The sequence below is a fragment of the Triticum aestivum genome, chromosome 3B (assembly GCF_018294505.1).
Source record: "Triticum aestivum cultivar Chinese Spring chromosome 3B, IWGSC CS RefSeq v2.1, whole genome shotgun sequence".
NCBI lineage: Eukaryota > Viridiplantae > Streptophyta > Magnoliopsida > Poales > Poaceae > Triticum > Triticum aestivum.
In genome coordinates, this window is record NC_057801.1 from 530,109,871 (window position 1) to 530,128,571 (window position 18,701).

Below are 18,701 nucleotides of genomic sequence, written 5' to 3' on the forward strand. Positions count from 1 at the left end.
TACACAGAACAAGGGAGTACCTTGCTCTGATACCAATTGAAAGTGCTAGTATCGACTAGAGAGAGGGGGGTGAATAGGCGATTTTTATGAAAGTCTTCAAAACATGGAAGTTTCAAAGACAAACAATAGAAATGACCTAATTGATATGCAGCGGAAGATAAACTACAATAAGCAAACCAAAGTCAAGTATGCAATGATGTGAAAGTATAGGACTAATAGTAGCTAAGTAGTAAGGATCAGGATGGAAGATAGTATGAAGCCAATCAACAATAGTAGTCAAGCAATGAAGTCAAACAGGTATGGCAGATAGGCACTGACTTCACGAAGACAAACTCTAAGTAAAGGATGGGAAGGGATAGAACTAGTCACTTGTTGAAGACACAAGATTTGTTGGACCAGTTCCAGTTGTTGTGACAACTGTACGTCTGGTTAGGGAGGCTGAGATTCAACTCAGAAGACCGTGTCTTCACCTTATTCCCCTTGGCTAAGGACACACAGTCCTCGCCCAATCACTCTGGTAAGTCTTCAAGGTAGACTTCCGAACCTTCACAGACTTCGTTCACCGGCAATCCACAATGACTCTTGGATGCTCAGAACGCGACGCCTAACAGGCTGGAGGATTCACAGTCCTCAAGTGTAATAAGTCTTCAGGTCACACAAACAGAAAGACTTCAGTGATGCCTAACACTCTTTGGCTCTGGGTGTTTGGGCTTGGTCCTCGCAAGGATTTCTCTCTCTCAAAGGCTTCGAGGTGGGTTGCTCTCAAACGACAAAAGCCATGCACTAACTCTGAGCAGCCACCAATTTATGGTGTAGGGGGTGGGCTATTTATAGCCACTGGGCAACCCGACTGATATGTCCGAAATGACCCTGGGTCACTAAGGAACTGACACGTGTTCCAACGGCCAGATTTCAAACACACACGACAACTTTACTTGGGCTACAAGCAAAGCTGACTCATCCAGCTCGAAGACATAGAATTTGGGTTGAGCATCACTTCAGTCATTCTGACTTAGTTCACTTGGACCCCACTTAACAGTACGGTGGTTCCTATGACTCAACAAAGAAGAAAAAGGAAACAGTGAAACAACACAGTCTTCGCGCTCCATAGTCTTCACTCAATGTCTTCTCATGTCAGAGTCTTCAATATGAATATCTTCACGTACCACCATTGTCGTCAATGTCTTCATACATTTTTAGGGGTCATCTCCGGTAGGTAAACCGAATCAATGAGGGACACTACCTGCGTTATCCTGCAATTCTCACAAACGCATTAGTCCCTCAACCAACTTTGTCGTCAATACTCCAAAACCAACTAGGGGTGGCACTAGATGCACTTACATTACTAATAAAAGAAAGATACCTGAAGCTGAAATTTCCACCATGCTTGCTAATTATACTTTTAAGGGTGGAATACCAAAGAAACTTGGAGATCCAGGAGTACCTACTATACCATGCTCCATTAAGAGAAATTATGTTAAAACTACTTTATGTGATCTTGGAGCCGGTGTTAGTGTTATGCCTCTCTCTTTATATCATAGACTTGACTTGAATAAGTTGACACCTACTGAAATATCTTTGCAAATGGCTGATAAATCAACTGCTATACCTGTCGGTATTTGTGAGGATGTGCCTGTTGTGGTTGCAAACGTTACTATTTTAACGAACTTTGTTATTCTTGATATTATCGAGGATGATAGTATGTCTATTATTCTTGGAAGACCTTTCCTTAATACTGCAGGGGCTGTTATTGATTGCACCAAAGGCAATGTCACTTTTCATGTTAATGGTAAGGAGCACACGGTACATTTTCCGAGGAAACAATCTCAAGTTTATAGTATCAACTCTATTGGAAAAATTCCATCGATTATATTTGGAGGTTTTGAATTTCCTCTCCCTACTGTCAAGAAAAAGTATGATATTCTTATTGTTGGGGATTTTCATATCCCCGTTGAGGTAACTTAGTGTTATTCAAAATTTCTCGGTTCTGTGATTATTCGGAATGAGTTTGTTAACAAGACTTGATCAACCTTGTTAGTGGGTTCATTTTAATGATCACGAGATGGATGAAACTAGAAGCACAACCTTCTGTACCCTTTTTATATTTTTTGTTATTTAGTAGAAATAAAGTAAAATAATATTTTTCTATCTGTCTCCTGACTTATCCGTGCAATATAAAAATATCCCGAAAATAAAAGTCCTCAGAATGCCATGCCAATTTAATATGATTTTTTCAGGAATATTTGAAGATTTACTGTGCAAAAATTACCACGGGGGGAGCTGCCACCTGGCCACGAGGGTGGAGGGCGCGCCCTACCCCCCTAGGCACGCCCCCCTGCCTCGTGGGCCCATGGTGGCCCTCCTCCACTTATTCCTGCACCCATCTTCTTCCTCTGTCTCACAGAAACACGAAAAACCAACTCAAGCACGATTGAAGTTGGTTCACTTTTATTTGAAGTTACTAAAAATTTCAGATTGTTTCAAAAATAATGAAGAGACTTTTGAGGGGCTCGTCGAGCCGAAGCTCCAAGGAAAAACAAAAGGAAGAAGAGGAGAAGCCCAAATTTAATTTACCTCGCACCGTGGAGGTCCGGCCGTGTGAATGGCCTGCCAATGACTTCTTGAGGAGAGCTGGGATTCATGAAGATTTCTATTTATTGATTGAGAACACTTGGCCTCACCAACTTCCTCCACGACCAACATCATCAGTATCTCTTACTCACAAATACTTTTGTGCAAAACTTCTACTTTTTCCCTAAGAAATCACCTCCAACAGTAGAGTTTCATTTATATGACGTTGTTAAAGAGATGACATTAGCAGAATTCTGCGAGGTTTGTAGAATACCCTTTGAGGGCACCTTAGATGAACCCCACCGTAATGAATTAGAAGCTTTTGTCAACACTATCACGGTGGGAGAAACCAGGAAGGTTTCTGATGCAAGGATCACTAGCATACATTATCCTGTTTTACGCTACTTTGTCTTATTTGCTAGTCGTTGCTTGATTGGACGCGGGAACTGTGGGAACCTTAGTATTCCTGATATTATTATCTTGCTCGATGGTTTATACCGCGATAACTCTGTTAGTATGGGTGGAATTGTTGCTAGACGGTTAAGTCTGAACCGTACTAAGGGCCCCATTTTTGGAGGCATTTATGCTTCGCGTCTAGCTGAACATTTTGAAATACCTATTAGGCATGCGGAGAAAGAGGAAACAGCGCTGCCCCGTGCTTATTTAGATTACAAGAGTATGATAGCGCATGTTTTTGTTGTTAAGATTCGCGATGGGGAGCTTAAATATAAATTATACTTTGATAAACATCACCCTGAGACTATTACTTTGCATGCTCCTTCTTTGTTTAACTTGTATGCAGAGCCTCACATTGTTCCATGGTCGGCTGTTCAAACCTATCGGAACCCTGCACCGGCCCCGGAGCCGGAGCCACAAGATGAGCCTCCATGACTATCTGTTTATTCTTGGGATCCAGAGGAGGCCGCCAGGCAGTGGCAACCGGAGTCTTCTTCATCACAGTACGACCCCAGCTTCACCTACGGATATCCGCCAGGCCATCCCTGGCAATAGACCAACTTAGGCCAAGAGCCTAAGCTTGGGGGAGTACGTATTTCTCACTGACATTACATTCATGTTCACACACACTCATTGCTGGATGTCGGTGCTCATACTCTTTCATTGTATTATCCATGCTAGTTTAAATTTCTTTTTCTTGCTTTCTTCTTGTGTGTTTGTTAAACTTTAAGAAAAAACAAAAAAATAGTTAGTTTACTTTCCATGCTTGTAGTAGAATTAAAAAGAAAACCCAAAAATATTTCACATTCTTCTTTTTACTTGTTGGGAGCTTTCCCGTGTAAATAGTTTTTATTTCTTTTCCTTTCTTTGGGGGTCGAGAAGACTATATTGAAAATGATTAGTGGCTCTCATATGCATGATCGCTTATTTAACTTAGAGCCTATATTACTTGTCTTCTCTCTTGAGTTGAATGCTTGCAGATTCCAGCTTAGTCCAATGCACGTGCACTCTTATTATTATACACACCGTTCGGTCGTGCAAGTGAAAGGCAATAATGATGATATATGATGGACTTATTGGGATGAGAAAAGCTGGTATGAACTCGACCTCTCTTGTTTTTGTAAATATGACGATTCATCGTTCCTGATTCAGCTATTATGAAGTAAACATATTTGCAATGACATTTAGAGATTATAGTTTCTTGTGTCATGCTTGATTAGCTATGAGGTATAATGGTTTACCTTGCGTGCCAACATGCTATTGAGATGATTATGATGTGGTATGATAGGATGGTATCCTCCTTTAAATGAATTGAGTGACTCGACTTGGCACATGTTCACGCATGTAGTTGAATCAAATCAACATAGCCTTCATAATATTTATGTTCATGGTGGATTATATCCTACTCATGCTTATATTCGGTGTAAATTAATTTTAATGCATGTTTACGACTGTTGTCGCTCTCTCAGTTGGTCGCTTCCCAGTCTTTTGCTAGCTTTCACCCGTACTAAGCGGGAATGCTGCTTGTGCATCCAAACTCCTTAAACCCCAAAGTTATTCCATATGAGTCCACTATACCTACCTATATGCGGTATTTACCTGACGTTCCAAGTAAATTTGTATGTGCCAAGCTCTAAACCTTCAAATAAACATTCTGTTTTGCATGCTCGAATAGCTCATATGTCAACTAGAGCTGCCCTTATCTTCCGTGTTAGGCGGGTTATTCTCAAGAGGAGTGGACTCCGCTCCTCATTCACGAGAAAATGGCTGGTATTCGGGATGCCCAGTCCCATGCTTTATGCAAACTAAATCAAAATAACTGCAAACAAAACTCCCCTTGGGACCCGTTGAATGTTGGAGGCACTCGTTGTTTTGAGCAAGCCATGAATTGATGCTTGTGGAGGAAGGGGAGTATAAACTTTACCATTCTGTTTGGGAACCGCCTATAATCTGTTTAGCATGGAAGATATCGTCGTCTTTTAGTTGTTATGTTGACAATGAAAGTATGCCGCTCAAAATATAATTTATCTCTATTTCAAAATCGAGCTCTGGCACCTCTACAAATCCCTGCTTCCCTCTACGAAGGGCCTATCTATTTACTTTTATGTTGAGTCATCACCCTTCTTATTAAAAAGCACCCGCTTGAGAGCACACTGTCGTTTGCATTCATTATGATTGGTTTATATTGGGTATGACTTGATTGGATCTCTTTTACCATGAATTACAATGTTTAGTCAGTCCTTGATCTTTAAAGGTGCTCTGCATTTATGTTTTGCGGTCTCAGAAAGGGCTAGCAAGATACCATTTTGTTATATCATGTTATGATTATTTTGAGAAAGTGTTGTCATCCGAGTTTTATTATTATGGCTCACTAGCTGATTATGCTATTGATATGAGTAATTGTGAGACCTACGTGTTATTGTGAGTATGGTTAGTTCATAATAATTTCTGAAACTTGAATGCTGGCTTTTCATGTTTACAACAACAAGAGCAAACAGAGTTTGTAAAAGTTTTTCTTTTTCTCTTTCAGTTTGTCAACTGAATTGCTTGAGGACAAGCAAGGGTTTAAGCTTGGGGGAGTTGATACGTCTCCGTCGTATCTACTTTTCCAAATACTTTTGCCCTTGTTTTGGACTCTAACTTGTATGATTTGAATGGAACTAACCCGGACTGACACTGTTTTCAGCAGAATTGCCATGGTGTTGTTTTATGTGCAGAAAACAAAAGTCTCGGAATGACCTGAAACTCCACGGAATATCTTAGAATAAATAATAAAAAATCCTCGCCAAAGATGAAGACCAGGGGGCCCACTCCCTATTCACGAGGGTGGGGGCGCGCCCCTCCCCCTGGGCGTGCCGCCCTACCTCGTGGGCCCCCTGGTGGCCCTCCGACGCCAACTCCAACTCCATATATTGGCTTTCGGGGAGAAAAACATCAGAGAGAAAGTTTCATCGCGTTTTACGATACGGAGCCGCCGCCAAGCCCTAATCTCTCTCAGGAGGGCTGATCTGGAGTCTGTTCGGGGCTCCGAAGAGGGGGATTCGTTGTCGTCGTCATCATCAACCATCCTCCATCACCAATTTCATGATGCTCACCGCCGTGTGTGAGTAATTGCATCGTAGGCTTGCTGGACGGTGATGGGTTGGATGATATTTATTATGTAATCGAGTTAGTTTTGTTAGGGTTTGATCCCTAGTATCCACTATGTTCTGAGATTGATGTTGCTATGACTTTGCTATGCTTAATGCTTGTCACTAGAGCCCGAGTGCCATGATTTCAGATCTGAACCTATTATGTTTTCATGAATATATGTGTGTTCTTGATCCTATCTTGCAAGTCTATAGTCACCTACTATGTGTTATGATCCGGCAACCCCGAAGTGACAATAATCGGGACCACTCCCGGTGATGACCATAGTTTGAGGAGTTCATGTATTCACTATGTGCTAATGCTTTGTTCCGGTTCTCTATTAAAAGGAGGCCTTAATATCCCTTAGTTTCCAATAGGACTCCGCTGCCACAGGAGGGTAGGACAAAAGATGTCATGCAAGTTTTTTTCCATAAGCACGTATGACTATATACGGAATACATGCCTACATTACATTGATGAACTGGAGCTAGTTCTGTGTCACCCTATGTTATGACTATTACATGATGAACCGCATCCGGCATAATTATCCATCGCTAATCCGGTGCCTACGAGTTTTCCATATACTGGTTTACGCTTATTTACTTTTCCGTTGCTACTGTTACAATCACTACAAAAATACCAAAAACATTACTTTTGATGTCTTTACTTTGTTACCGTTACCACCACTATCATATTACTTTGCTACTAAACACTTTGCTGCAGATATTAAGTTTCCAGGTGGTTTTGAATTGACAACTCAGCTGCTAATACTTGAGAATATTCTTTGGCTTCCCTTGTGTCGAATCAACAAATTTGGGTTGAATACTCTACCCTCGAAAACTATTGCGATCCCCTATACTTGTGGGTTATCACGACGCGCAGAGCGCGCGTTTGGCATGCCAGCACCCTCGAATGAACGCGGTCACCGCGTGGACCGTGACATCAGGCCACATATGCACTAACCATGATGTCTGGCGTGTAGTCCTTAGTAACTTTAGGTGTTACCACGGCTCGGTTGGTTTCCAGGTGCAGTAGAAGTGAAATGGTGAAGATGCTTAGTTACTGGACAGAAACTTTGAATAGTTACTGTGGTTAAACCACAGTGATTCAAGGGCTGATCTTTGGAGTTTTACTGACTCTTACTAAGGTGAATAAGCATAGGGAAAAAACCAACTGCATTGGAGCTAGTAAAAAGGTAGTTGTTGTAGAAACTACCATTTCAGCCCAGAATTGAAAATATTTTCTGTAGCAAAAATACTCCAAAAAGTGGTGAAATATTTTTGCTCAGAAATGTGCCCTAGGGTCCAAAGAATATTTGAGATTTTTCTCAGGATTTTTGGGGCAACAGAAATGATGGTTGCTTTGGAGGTCAAAGATTTTAGCTAGGGTTTAGGAGGCAAAATGAATATTTTTCATTTAAGAAAAATATTCCAAGCAATTTTGTTGGGTTGGCCAGGAGTGAAATGATGGGTTAGAAGAGGAGAGGGGGCACTTGGGTGAAAATCAAGGGATACCCAAGTGATCAAGTCCAAATGGAATGATTCAAAACTCCAAATTCAAACCAACTCAGAAGAAAATCAGGCAAAGAAAAGAGGGCAAAAACCAGGCTGTTACACATATGTATGATTAGTTGGTTGGTAAGGACCCATACTAATATACTCCTTTCTAGCAAGATCTCTAATGTCTGCATCTAACTCCTCAATTACTAATATACTCCCTTCTAGCAAGAATTTAATGTCCTGTTCCTTTTACTCATCTAGCGTTCCTTTAAAATTTTAGAGAAACACAAATTTCTCAATGTCAAAATCGGTTTCTATATCTAATAAATAGACAAACAGTAGCATCTAGCAACTAAAATCATCATCAAATACTGACAATGTGGTATCTATAAACAAAAAGAGGGCATCTATAAGTATTGTACTGAGAAAGTGAGGACCTGAGGACTAGGAGTGGGCTCCAGGCACAGACGACTGGACCGCGGGTTCGGTCGGATAAACCTGAAGGAATTTTTTGAAAAAATGTCGTTGCGACAAGAATTACGGGACGGAGGGAGTACTTAGCTAAGTGCTAAAATACGCGAAAACTCTGGGCCGAAGCACCAAGGTCGTAAACTATTCAATAGCCCTATATTTGATCATTTTGCATTATCTATTCAGGTAACACAGAAGATAGGCTGTGCTATATGAATGAAGACAACAGAGAAGATGTTCACAAACCATCCATGACATATGACGTTGGGAATCTTGATTTACTATGTTCATCTACATAATGTTCTTCTGTAGGCAAGTTGTTAGAACATTATTACTAGTTTTCTTTTTGAACCAAGAACATTATTACTAGTTTGTAACACCCACATATCTTATATCTCCCTGCTGCCTTTTCTCTGTAGTGCGTAAACTTGGCTCTAATAACATTGTTGTTTTTACATAATCAATTGCTCTTGCACTTCTATAAGCTGTTCAAGTGCACTTTCTTCGCTGGGTGTTGGACAAGTACACTTCTAGACTAAAGTTTGACAATTATCCATGGCAATACCAAAGATATTCGTTAGTCTCAGTCCCGCCGTTTTTGCTATCACCGTTCTGGGGAAGGCAGGCAACCCTATCCAATTCTCACTTGTAAAGCTATTTTTGATGGATATGCTCCAAGGATAATGAGAACGATAACAAGAAATAAATACAAGAAAAATACTTTCCATAGATAAGTTCCGAAAACGATGAATGGCAGGATGCTAACTAGGTCCTGTAGTGCTTTGCGTACTTGTGATTCATAATATTTCCATAGTCACTTTCTGTTTCTTGTGTGCTGACATATCCCCTTTTGTAGCCTGTAGGTTATCAAGAGGGTATGGTAGGAACTGTCAGACCCAAGGAGGATCTGAAGAACTGGATTCAGAGGAACTAGTCTGAACTTAGCTATTTCATTCACTTTTAGAGGAAAGATTGGAGCAGTTTAGCTTCTTACAGAGGAACCTAGCCAGCCAGGAACACTGGCGGCGCAAAGGGGGAAACCCTAGAAAACTGGGAGATGGTTCTAGCGTCTCCAATCCCTGGCTTTATAGCCTTACAAACCGAGAAAAGAAAAGAAGAAAATGAATACAGAGTGGTTGAGGCTGCAAGCCTTTTGCCGGAAAGTGAACAGCGACGCGTCCGAGTCGGGGAGCCGTCCGATGCGTGATCCACGGTGTCAGCTTCATCATAACTCGCGAAACGGTACGGGTGAAGGGAAGACGTTGGATCCGGGATGGACGGCTCAGCTGTCTTCGCGTGCTCGTGGAAGCAATTCAAATTAACTGAACTTTGCCTTCAGGTGTTGCTACGTTGCAGACGGGTCCTGACAGGAACCACCGGAAGACTGTATGATTCTTTTCTTGGCATCCATTATTATCCATTACAAATACTTAGCTCAGTGTTAAAACACCTGAAAGCTCTGGGCCAATGCACCAGGGTGATAAGCTCTTCAATACCTTTGACATTCTCTCTCTCAACTCAGATAACACAGAAGATAAGCCGCACAATATGAGTTAAGATTAGAGAAGATTTTCCCAGACCATCAATGGCATGACCTTGGGACTTCTGATTTATCATGTTCATCTACTTATTTTTTGTGTGTAGGGAAGTGGTCAATAGTCAGTTCATTGTTACTAGTCTGTAACGCTCACATGTCCTATATTTTGGAATCATGTTTACGTTACTTAATGTCAGAATTTCATTGCCTGTATCAAACCAAGATAGTATTAATGATAAGATGTATTGTACTCCACTTCTTCCACTGAGATGATTTTGTCCATGTTGCAGGCTTGCTGGTTTTGCAAATTAGTCTTCAGTTGGACATTCCCATCCAGTTCTTGCGCACAAGATCAAACAGTCTGGCAGATGGACAACCAGTTGGGAGCTGTGGAGACTGAAAAGAAGCCATGCGTAAGACAATATGGATAATCTAGAGTTTCTACACCGACTATGTATTTCATCACAAATAATCCATTAACATTAATTGGATCATAGCAGAAAAATTAAGTTTATTGCTTCATAAATTATGTACGTCAGATTCTCTCAAATGAAGATGAAAGTGTATGGTACTACTGCTGTAAAAACAGAGGTGTATATCTCAGTGGCGTTTTGACAGATGATATATATACAAAAATCTAATGCTTTGGAGAAAACAGTGATAAATGCAAATGGTAATAGTTTTCCTGTCGTCACAAAGTTCACATTTCAGAGGTGACAACGAAAACAAATTCTACGACGCATGATAAACATGTACCCTCTCTGAGAATACACCAAAACCTTGAACTAAGGTGCTAGGCACCACTTTATTGCAGGTATCCAAACAAACAAAAAAAGTACTAGTACAGTGCTAAATTTTCCTTGCACATGAAGTCAGTCGTCTGTGGGTAACAGCCACATCGGTGGACGTGGCGGTGGCAGCAGGCAACCATTTTTGTGTCTAAAAGGACGTTGCACTTCTTCAGTCCCTTTCTCCAGGTTGAAAATGTGCAGGTAATTCTCCTCGGCAGCGATGTTGTTCAGAAAGTAGATACAGTTGCTAGACAAACCATGTTCACTGGCCGAACATGATGCTCCAAAGTTGGAAGCTCCGATGCTGTCTCCACCCAAGAGGAACACCCTATCACCAATCCTGTCCACCTTGCACCATTCCGGCCTCGAGAAGTCCATCTTATACACGTCGACCTTGTCGATTTTGTGCACGTTGTGTCCAAGAAAGACAACGACCACCATAAAGAGGTCACCACATGATTCAACCAAGTAAGTTGAAGTAAACGGCATGGTGTCGGGCAGTTCAACCATATCAACTTCAAACTCGGTGAGGCTGAGCTCAGGGCTGAACTCCACTACTCCAAGGGCGTGTCGTGAACGTGTAGTAGACCTTGCCCCCAACAGCAGCAATGCCTTTAAGTTTGGCCATATGTATCTCCCGGGGCTTGTCATCTGCAAGGAACATGGTGAGCTCATAGTTGTAAGAGTCCCATTGGCTTCCTCCGATTCGGCACACCAACAGATTAGGCTGGTCAAGATCGAGGACCAGAACAGTGCAAGACGATGTCGAGCTAGGCTTGTCGGAAAGCAGGCACTTGCACCTCCTGGGAAATTCTTGTTTTGGGGATGGAAGGCTGATCCTCTGGCCGTCCTGAGGACGCCACAGGAACGTGTGCAGGGAAGCAGGTTCCAGCGCGAGCACCCAGAGCCCTGTGGAGACTCGAAGCACCTGTAGTCCTTGCGTTCATGGATGGCTGCGGTGCTCACGGCCTGGTTGGAGATGATGAACCGCGTCTGGCAGTCATCTGTACGGTTCCCAAGATCATGCACAAGCAATGGGAAGGGGCCTTCCATCTGCTGCAGCCTGCAGGCTAGGAATTTCCTCAAGTATTTCTAGCACTAGTATTCAGCAACAGCAAGCAAAAAAAGACTCAGCACCCGGATCTCTGGCTGCGCCTTGGCCCTTGGGTGTTCTTGGCCCCCTTTATTTATAGCGATTGATGTCGTCCTTCTTGGTGATCTCTGCCGTCTCCCACCTGGAATCGGGCTCCCAACTCCGCTGCTAGGTCGAATTCGTCTCCCTCCGGGAATCCGGCTATCAACTCCTGCACTTCAACGATGAGGAGATGCAGACCTAGGTCACGGGGGAAGCAAGAAAAATCGAATTTTTTTTTGTGGTGCTTACCAGTTACCACCAACACGGATCTCTTCCCGATTCCTCTGCTCTTGTTCCCCCCGGATGCGGATTCGCCTCCTGTGCCCACGGCCGCCGTCTCCTTGGTCGTCCACGGCGATTTGAAGGTGGGCAGGTTTTCGGATAAGGTCCGGCTCGTCTTGTGCGTTCGGTTAGACCCAGCCTGTCGGTTCGCTCAGTTTCTTCATATTTTACCCATCGGTACGGTGTCCATGGTTTTCATTTTCAGTCAGATTTCGATTAAATTCACTGAATTTTATTATTTTCAAAAGTCACTAAAATATTTACCTTCCGGTTAAAATATTTCAGTAATTTCAGCACTACGAGTTGATTCAAGTGTTTTTCAAAAATAACTTTAAAAAACGCAAATATTTAATGGGAAACGCTTGCCATCAGCCGGCGGATCGCACGCCCGTGATCCGCCGCCTACTCCCTGTGACGCGTGTGTCTCTTTCCGCAATTTTTTCTGTAACATCATGTGTTGCAAAATTATCTTCCGTAACAACACCCTATGTTGTAAAAAGATAAAGACGAGAAAAGCTACAAATATTTTCTGCAACATCATCTGTGTTGTAAAAATTTCTTCCGCAATAACATCTATGCTGCAAAAATAGCAAAGAAAAAAAAATCTGCAATATCACCTATATTGCAACAGGTTACTGCAACATAAGCTTTGTAGCAAAGAATTCTGGAACACTAATCTTGTTGCAGTGATCAGGACGATGCTAGATAGCTGTAGGTCGAACGATTGTCGAGCTTTTAAAAGATTCGGTGGCCGACGCGTAGCGTGGTCCATATTAATTAACGTCAAGCAAATATTACGGCCTTTTGTCCAAAAAGCAAACCAAAATCACTAAAATTCACTTAATTTTGATGATTTCGATTGGTACTGAAATTTTTCTGAAATTGAAAGTGAAAACATTACTGTGTCCGGCTCCCACTCTCCCTTCGGCACCGACATTTCCCCTTGCTAATTTGCTCCCTATATAAATTTTATTACGAGCTTCACATCCTGAGGTTTTTCGTTGTTTATGTTTCACTCTTCAGGTTGCCAGAGTTATCAGCATTTACATCCAACTCGGCAAAGATGAGCAAAGAACCTAGCCACGAGGGATATGTTAAGTGGCAGTTCATGGGACATGATGTCATTTGGAACATGTTCATCGTGGAAGAAATTTTCCGCGACCTTGGTGGTTTCGGACCCTATAGATGCGCACTCGGATGGTCCTCGGTGCTTTGGTTGCTCAATGTGCAATTGGTTGTACTAGGGACTAGTGTTGGAGTCAAATACGGCAGATCTCGGGATGGGGGATCCCGAATAGGTAGCCTTGGTGCGATGGTAACAGGGGACACTGTAACGCCCGGATAATTATGCTACAGTGAAGCTCTGCAAATGATGCCACGTCACCTCCATTACTGTTGCTAATCACGTGTTAGTTCAAAACATTTCAAATTCAAAAATGAATTAGTGACAACCACCCAAAGTTTTCAAAAGTTGAAACAAAAATGTTCGGACAGTGCCAAATATGGCATAGGTAATTATGGTGTAGAAGACACAATTTTATAAAATACTTAAATGCCCTAAATTAAATAAAACAGAAAAGGAAAATAAAGAAAAAGAAAAGAAAACACAAAAACAGAAAACAAAACTAACAAAAAAGGAAAAGAACCCCCCTCTCCCTGGGTGATTGGCCCAACTAGCCAACAGCCAGCCAGCCAACCGGCCCATCCGGGTCGGCCCACTCCCCCGTCCCCCTTGTCGCCTCTTTCCCCGCGCCCTGTTCCTCTGCCTGCCCCATGAACAGGACGAACAGGGGTGCGTCCCCGTTGCACCACCTCGCCGTCCCTGTCAAGGGGATAAGATCGCCAGCGCCCCCGCCTCCTCGATCCCATCTCCCACTCACCTCACGCTCCCTCTCGGCCTCCTTCTCCCCTTAGATCCACATCGCCGCTCCTCGCTCTCCCCCATGGCCGAGCGCCTTCGTCGCCGCCGCTCGCAGTAGACGCGACCACCGTCGCCCGTTCACCTATCCGACGAGTCCAACAGCTCTGCCTCGCTCCTCTGCTTCGACTACACCACTGGATTGAGCCCTGCAACGCCCACGACGCCGTCGTCTTCCTCCTCTGCTCCGACAAGCTTCGCCGCCGCTTTTCACCAACTCCGGCGACGCCCTCTGCTGCTACTAAACCCCCAAGGGCCACCGTGTGTGCCGCTCGGTGAGCCCCCGCTTCCTCCCCGTTTGCTCTCTCTCGCGCGCCCTAACTAGCTGCCGCCGAAGCGCCCGGACGCAGCACCGCGGATCTCGTCGCCGGCAAGACTCCGGTGACCAAATGGTCACGGGCATGATTCCGTTGAACTCACCGCATCGAGTAGGGTCCGACTAGCCATCCCGTTTGCCCAGTAGCGCGCCGCATCGCCGTTGCTGTTGCTCGCCCGAGACACCCCACCGCCGGCGACGTCGTACTGCTCGTCTCTGGCCACGCAGCCCGCGAAACCACCATCAACCGACGCATCATCGTCTTGCCGTTCTAACACGCCCGACCGCGACCAAAATGATGCCCTGTGGGCGATTTCTAACGATGCCCGAGGACGCGCCGCCGCGAACAAGCTCGCCGGCGTGATTCCGACGAGTCGCCGGCCGTCGCTGAGCTGGCCTAACGTGTGGGCCCCCTTGTGTCGTTGACGGGTGGGCCCCGTTGACCCGTTGACCTCGGTCAACGCTGACGTGGCTCCCCTGTGTCCATGACATGCGGGCCCCATGCCATAAACGAATAAAAATAAATAGATAAATTGCTAATTAATGAAATTAGTTAATTAAAAACTTAATCTCTCACTGACTACTGGGCCCCACCCGCTAATTAACCCATTTAGTTAGTCTAAACCCCCTGTAAGTGCCCCTGACAATGACATGTGGGTCCCACTGGACCCACATGTCTAGTTTGACTGGTCAACCGACCAGTTGACTTGTTGACGTCACCCTGATGTCATGCTTATTTTATCATTTACTATTCTGGATAATTCGAATTTAAATAAATAATTAAAGTCAGAAAATGATTAAAACTTTAGAAAATCATATAAAATAATTCGTAACTCGGATGAAAATACTTTGTACATGAAAGTTGCTCAGAACTACGAGACGAATCCGAATACACAACCCGTTCATCCGCCACACATCCCTAGCATAGCAAACACGCAACTTCCCCCTCCGGTTCATTTGTCCGAAAACGTGAAACACTGGGAATACTTTCCCGGATGTTTCCCCCCTATGCCGGTATCACCTACTACCGCGTTGGGGCACACCTAGCACCATTCATTGTCATGTCATGCATCGTCATGCATATGTTTGCTTTTATATTTATTGTTTCTTCCCCCCTCTTCTCTCGCTAGACACCGAGACCGACGTCGCTGCTACCCAGTACGACTATGGTGTTGACGACCTCTCCTTCTCGGCTGAGCTTCTAGGCAAGCCCCCTCCCTTGATCACCAGATATCGCCTATTCTTCTCTCTACTGCTTGCATTAGAATAGTGTCGCATGTTACTGCTTTTCGTTAATCCTATCCTGATGCATAGTCTATCCTTGCTACTACTGTTGTTACCTTTACCTGCAATCCTACATGCTTAGTATAGGATGCTAGTATTCCATCTGTGGCCCTACATTCTTGTCCGTCTGCCATGCTATACTATTGGGTCGTGATCACTCGGGAGGTGATCATGGGTTTATACATACATACATACATATTATACAAATTACATGATGTGACTAAAGTCGGGTTGACTCGTAGAGTACCCGCGAGTGATTCATGGATTGGGGGCTGAAAGGACCTTTGTCCCGACAGCCCTCTGTGTGGATCTTTGTGGCGGAGCGACAGGGCAGGTTGAGACAACCTAGGCGAGAGGTGGGCCTGGCCCTGGTCGGCGTTCATGATTACTTCATAATAACACGCTTAACAAGATCTTGGTATTTGATCTAAGTCTGGCCACTTGCCTATACGCACTAACCAGCTACGCGGGAACAGTTATGGGCACTCGGCGTCGTGGTATCAGCCGAAGCCTCCTTGATGTTAGCGACTGAGCGGTGCGCTGTAAGTGCATCTAGTGCCACCCCTAGCTGGTTTTGTAGTATTGATGACAAACCTGGTTGAGGGACTAATGTGTTTGTGAGAATTGCAGGATAACACAGGTAGTAGTCCCTCATTGATTCGGTTTACCTACCGGATATGACCCCTAAAAATGTGTGAAGACATTGAAGACAATGGTGGTCTGTGAAGCTATTCACGTTGAAGATTATGACATGAGAAGACATTGCGTGAAGACTATGGAGCGCGAAGACTTAGTTGTTTCGTTGTTTCCTTTTCTTCTTTGTTGAGTCATAGGAACCACCGTACTGTTAAGTGGGGTCCAAGTGAACAAAGTCAGTGTGACTGAAGTGATGCTCAACCAAATCCTATGTCTTCGAGCGAAGACAATGAGAGCAAATCTTATCCAGAGGTGGATGAGTCAGCTTTACTTGTAGCCCAAGTCAAGCTGCCGCGTGTGTTTGAAATCTGACCGTTGTGACGCATGTCAGTTCCTTAGTGACCCAGGGTCATTTCGGACAAATCAGGTCAGGTTGCCCAGTGGCTATAAATAGCCCACCCCCTACACCATAAATTGGTGGCTGCTTAGAGTTAGTACACAGCTTTTGTCGTTTGAGAGCAACCCACCTCCGAAGCACTTGAGAGAGAATCCTTGCAAGGACAAAGCCCAAACCACCCATAGCCCAAAGAGTGTTCGGCATCACTGAAGTCTTTCTGTCCGCATGATGTGAAGACTTGTTACACTTCAGGACTATGAATCCTCCAGCCGGTTAGGCGTCGCGTTCTGAGCATCCAAGAGTCATTGTGGATTGCTGGTGAATGAAGTCTGGGAAGGTTTGGAAGTCTACCTTGAAGACTTACCAGAGTGATTGGGCGGGGACTAGGTGTCCTTAGCTCAAGGGGAATAAGGTGAAGGCACGGTCTTCTAAGTTAAATCTTAGCCTCCCTAACCAAACGTACAGTTGTCACAACAACTGGAACTGGTCGAACAAATCTCTGTCCTCCCGAAGCTACTGGTTCTTTCTCTCACTTCTCTTTACTTATAGTTTGTCTTCGTGAAGTCATTGCCTGCTTGCATTATCTATTTGACTTTACTGTGTGACTACTTGTCCTGATTGGCTTCATACTATCTTCCATCTTGATCCATACTGCCTAGTTGCTGATAGTCTTCGTGCTTTCACTTCATTGAATACTTGAATATGGCTTGTCTAGTGTAGTCTACCTTCCGCTGTATACGAATAGTGTCATTTCTATTGTTTGTCTTTGAAACTCCCATATTTTGAAGACTTTCATAAAAATCTCCTATTCACCCCCTCCAGTCGATAACTAGCTCTTTCAATTGGTATCAGAGCAAGGTACTCCCTTGTTCTGTGTGATTCGGTTTAACCACCTAGAGTTTTAGCTATGTCGATTGCAGGGATAATCAAAGTCTCCGCTGCGTGCCCCATCTTCGATGGCACTGAGTATCCCTACTGGAAGAGTAAGATGCGCATGCATCTTGAAGCCATTGATGTCGATCTATGGTATGTCATCAAGAACGGCTTTCCCAAGACCGGTGAAGGGGTCACCCTGCTGACGTCAAGAAGTTCGTTCAATTGGACTCTACCGCCAAGAATATCATCTGTGGTCATCTGACCAAGGGACAGTATGGCCGTGTGAGTGCTCTAGAAACATCGAAGCTAGTCTGGGACTGGCTCTCCAAGGTCAATGAAGGCGTCTCAACTCAGCGAGATCAAAGGATCAGTGTTCTCCGCAACCTCTTCAACCGCTTCAAGAGACACGACAATGAGAACGTCCAGCTCACATTTGATCGCCTCACTGATATCACAAATGAGCTCAAAGCACTCGGCGCCACTGAGATCACGAAGCATGAAATAGTCAAGACACTACTGAGATCACTTGATAGCTCATTTGACACCTTAGTCCTGATGATTCAAGAATGCCTTGACTTCAAGACTCTCGGTCCGTCTGACATACTTGAGAGGCTCAACACACATGAGTTCCAGTTATCTGAGAAATGGGATATCTATGGCCCCAATTATGGCCGAACTCGCGCTTTGAAGGCAAAGGCTGCTGCTTCCTCATCTGAAGAAGAACCTGACTTTAGTTCTGGTGATCCTGAAGACATTGGAAAGGAGCTTCCAGAAATTCACCAAGAAGAAAGGCTTCAGAAAGTCTTCACGATCCAACTCAAGGAATGATGAAGCTTCCACCCATGACCACAAGAAGAGAACCTGCCACAACTGCAAGAAACTTGGTCACTGCATCTCTGAGTGTCCATAGTGGGACAATGAGAAGAAGAAGAAGAAGAAGAAGAGCAAAGAATATGATTCTGATGACAAGATGAAGAAGAAATCCTCAAAGTCTTCTTCCAAGTCTTCATCACACAAGAAGAGCTCATCTGGCAAGGCTCGTGCTTTTGTTGGCAAGGAGATGGATTCAGAGGAGGAGTCTGCTTCTGAGGAGGCGGAGGTGGAGTCTGAGGAGGAGTCCGACTCTGGTGTTGCGAGTCCGGCTCTAGCTACAACCTACGTCGCCAAGTCCATCTTCAACACCGAAGACAATGGCTCCGTCACCAACACTGTTGATAATGAAAAGGACGACTCGGCTCCCACCTACCGCTTCATGGCACGTGGTGCCAAGGGAAAGGTCTCCAGCCGGAAATCAAAGGCGTCCGATGCTAATGCTGGGGACCTTAAACATCTTGTGGGGCGCAAGATAAAATGCCCAAATGGTCTTACTATGTATTTTGTTTTGGGATTCCTTGACACTCATC

The 18,701-nt window shown here is 44.2% G+C and overlaps 1 protein-coding gene across 2 annotated transcripts; it reads right to left on the reverse strand.

Annotated features, from left to right (window-relative positions):
• Positions 1-10,443: 10,443 nt before the first annotated feature.
• On the reverse strand, positions 10,444-12,042 carry LOC123070737 (uncharacterized). Of its 2 annotated transcripts, none has more exons than XM_044494049.1 (2): positions 11,839-12,042; positions 10,444-11,758 (listed from the first exon to the last, which is right to left on the reverse strand). In XM_044494049.1, exon 2 carries the CDS (start codon positions 11,505-11,507, stop codon positions 10,536-10,538), a length of 972 nt encoding a protein of 323 aa, XP_044349984.1. In that variant the 5' UTR covers positions 11,508-11,758; positions 11,839-12,042; the 3' UTR covers positions 10,444-10,535. The 2 variants fall into 2 exon arrangements, with proteins under 2 accessions (XP_044349984.1, XP_044349985.1); XM_044494050.1 differs by having other exon boundaries at positions 10,444-11,763; positions 11,839-12,008.
• Between the last annotated feature and the right edge of the window lie 6,659 nt (positions 12,043-18,701).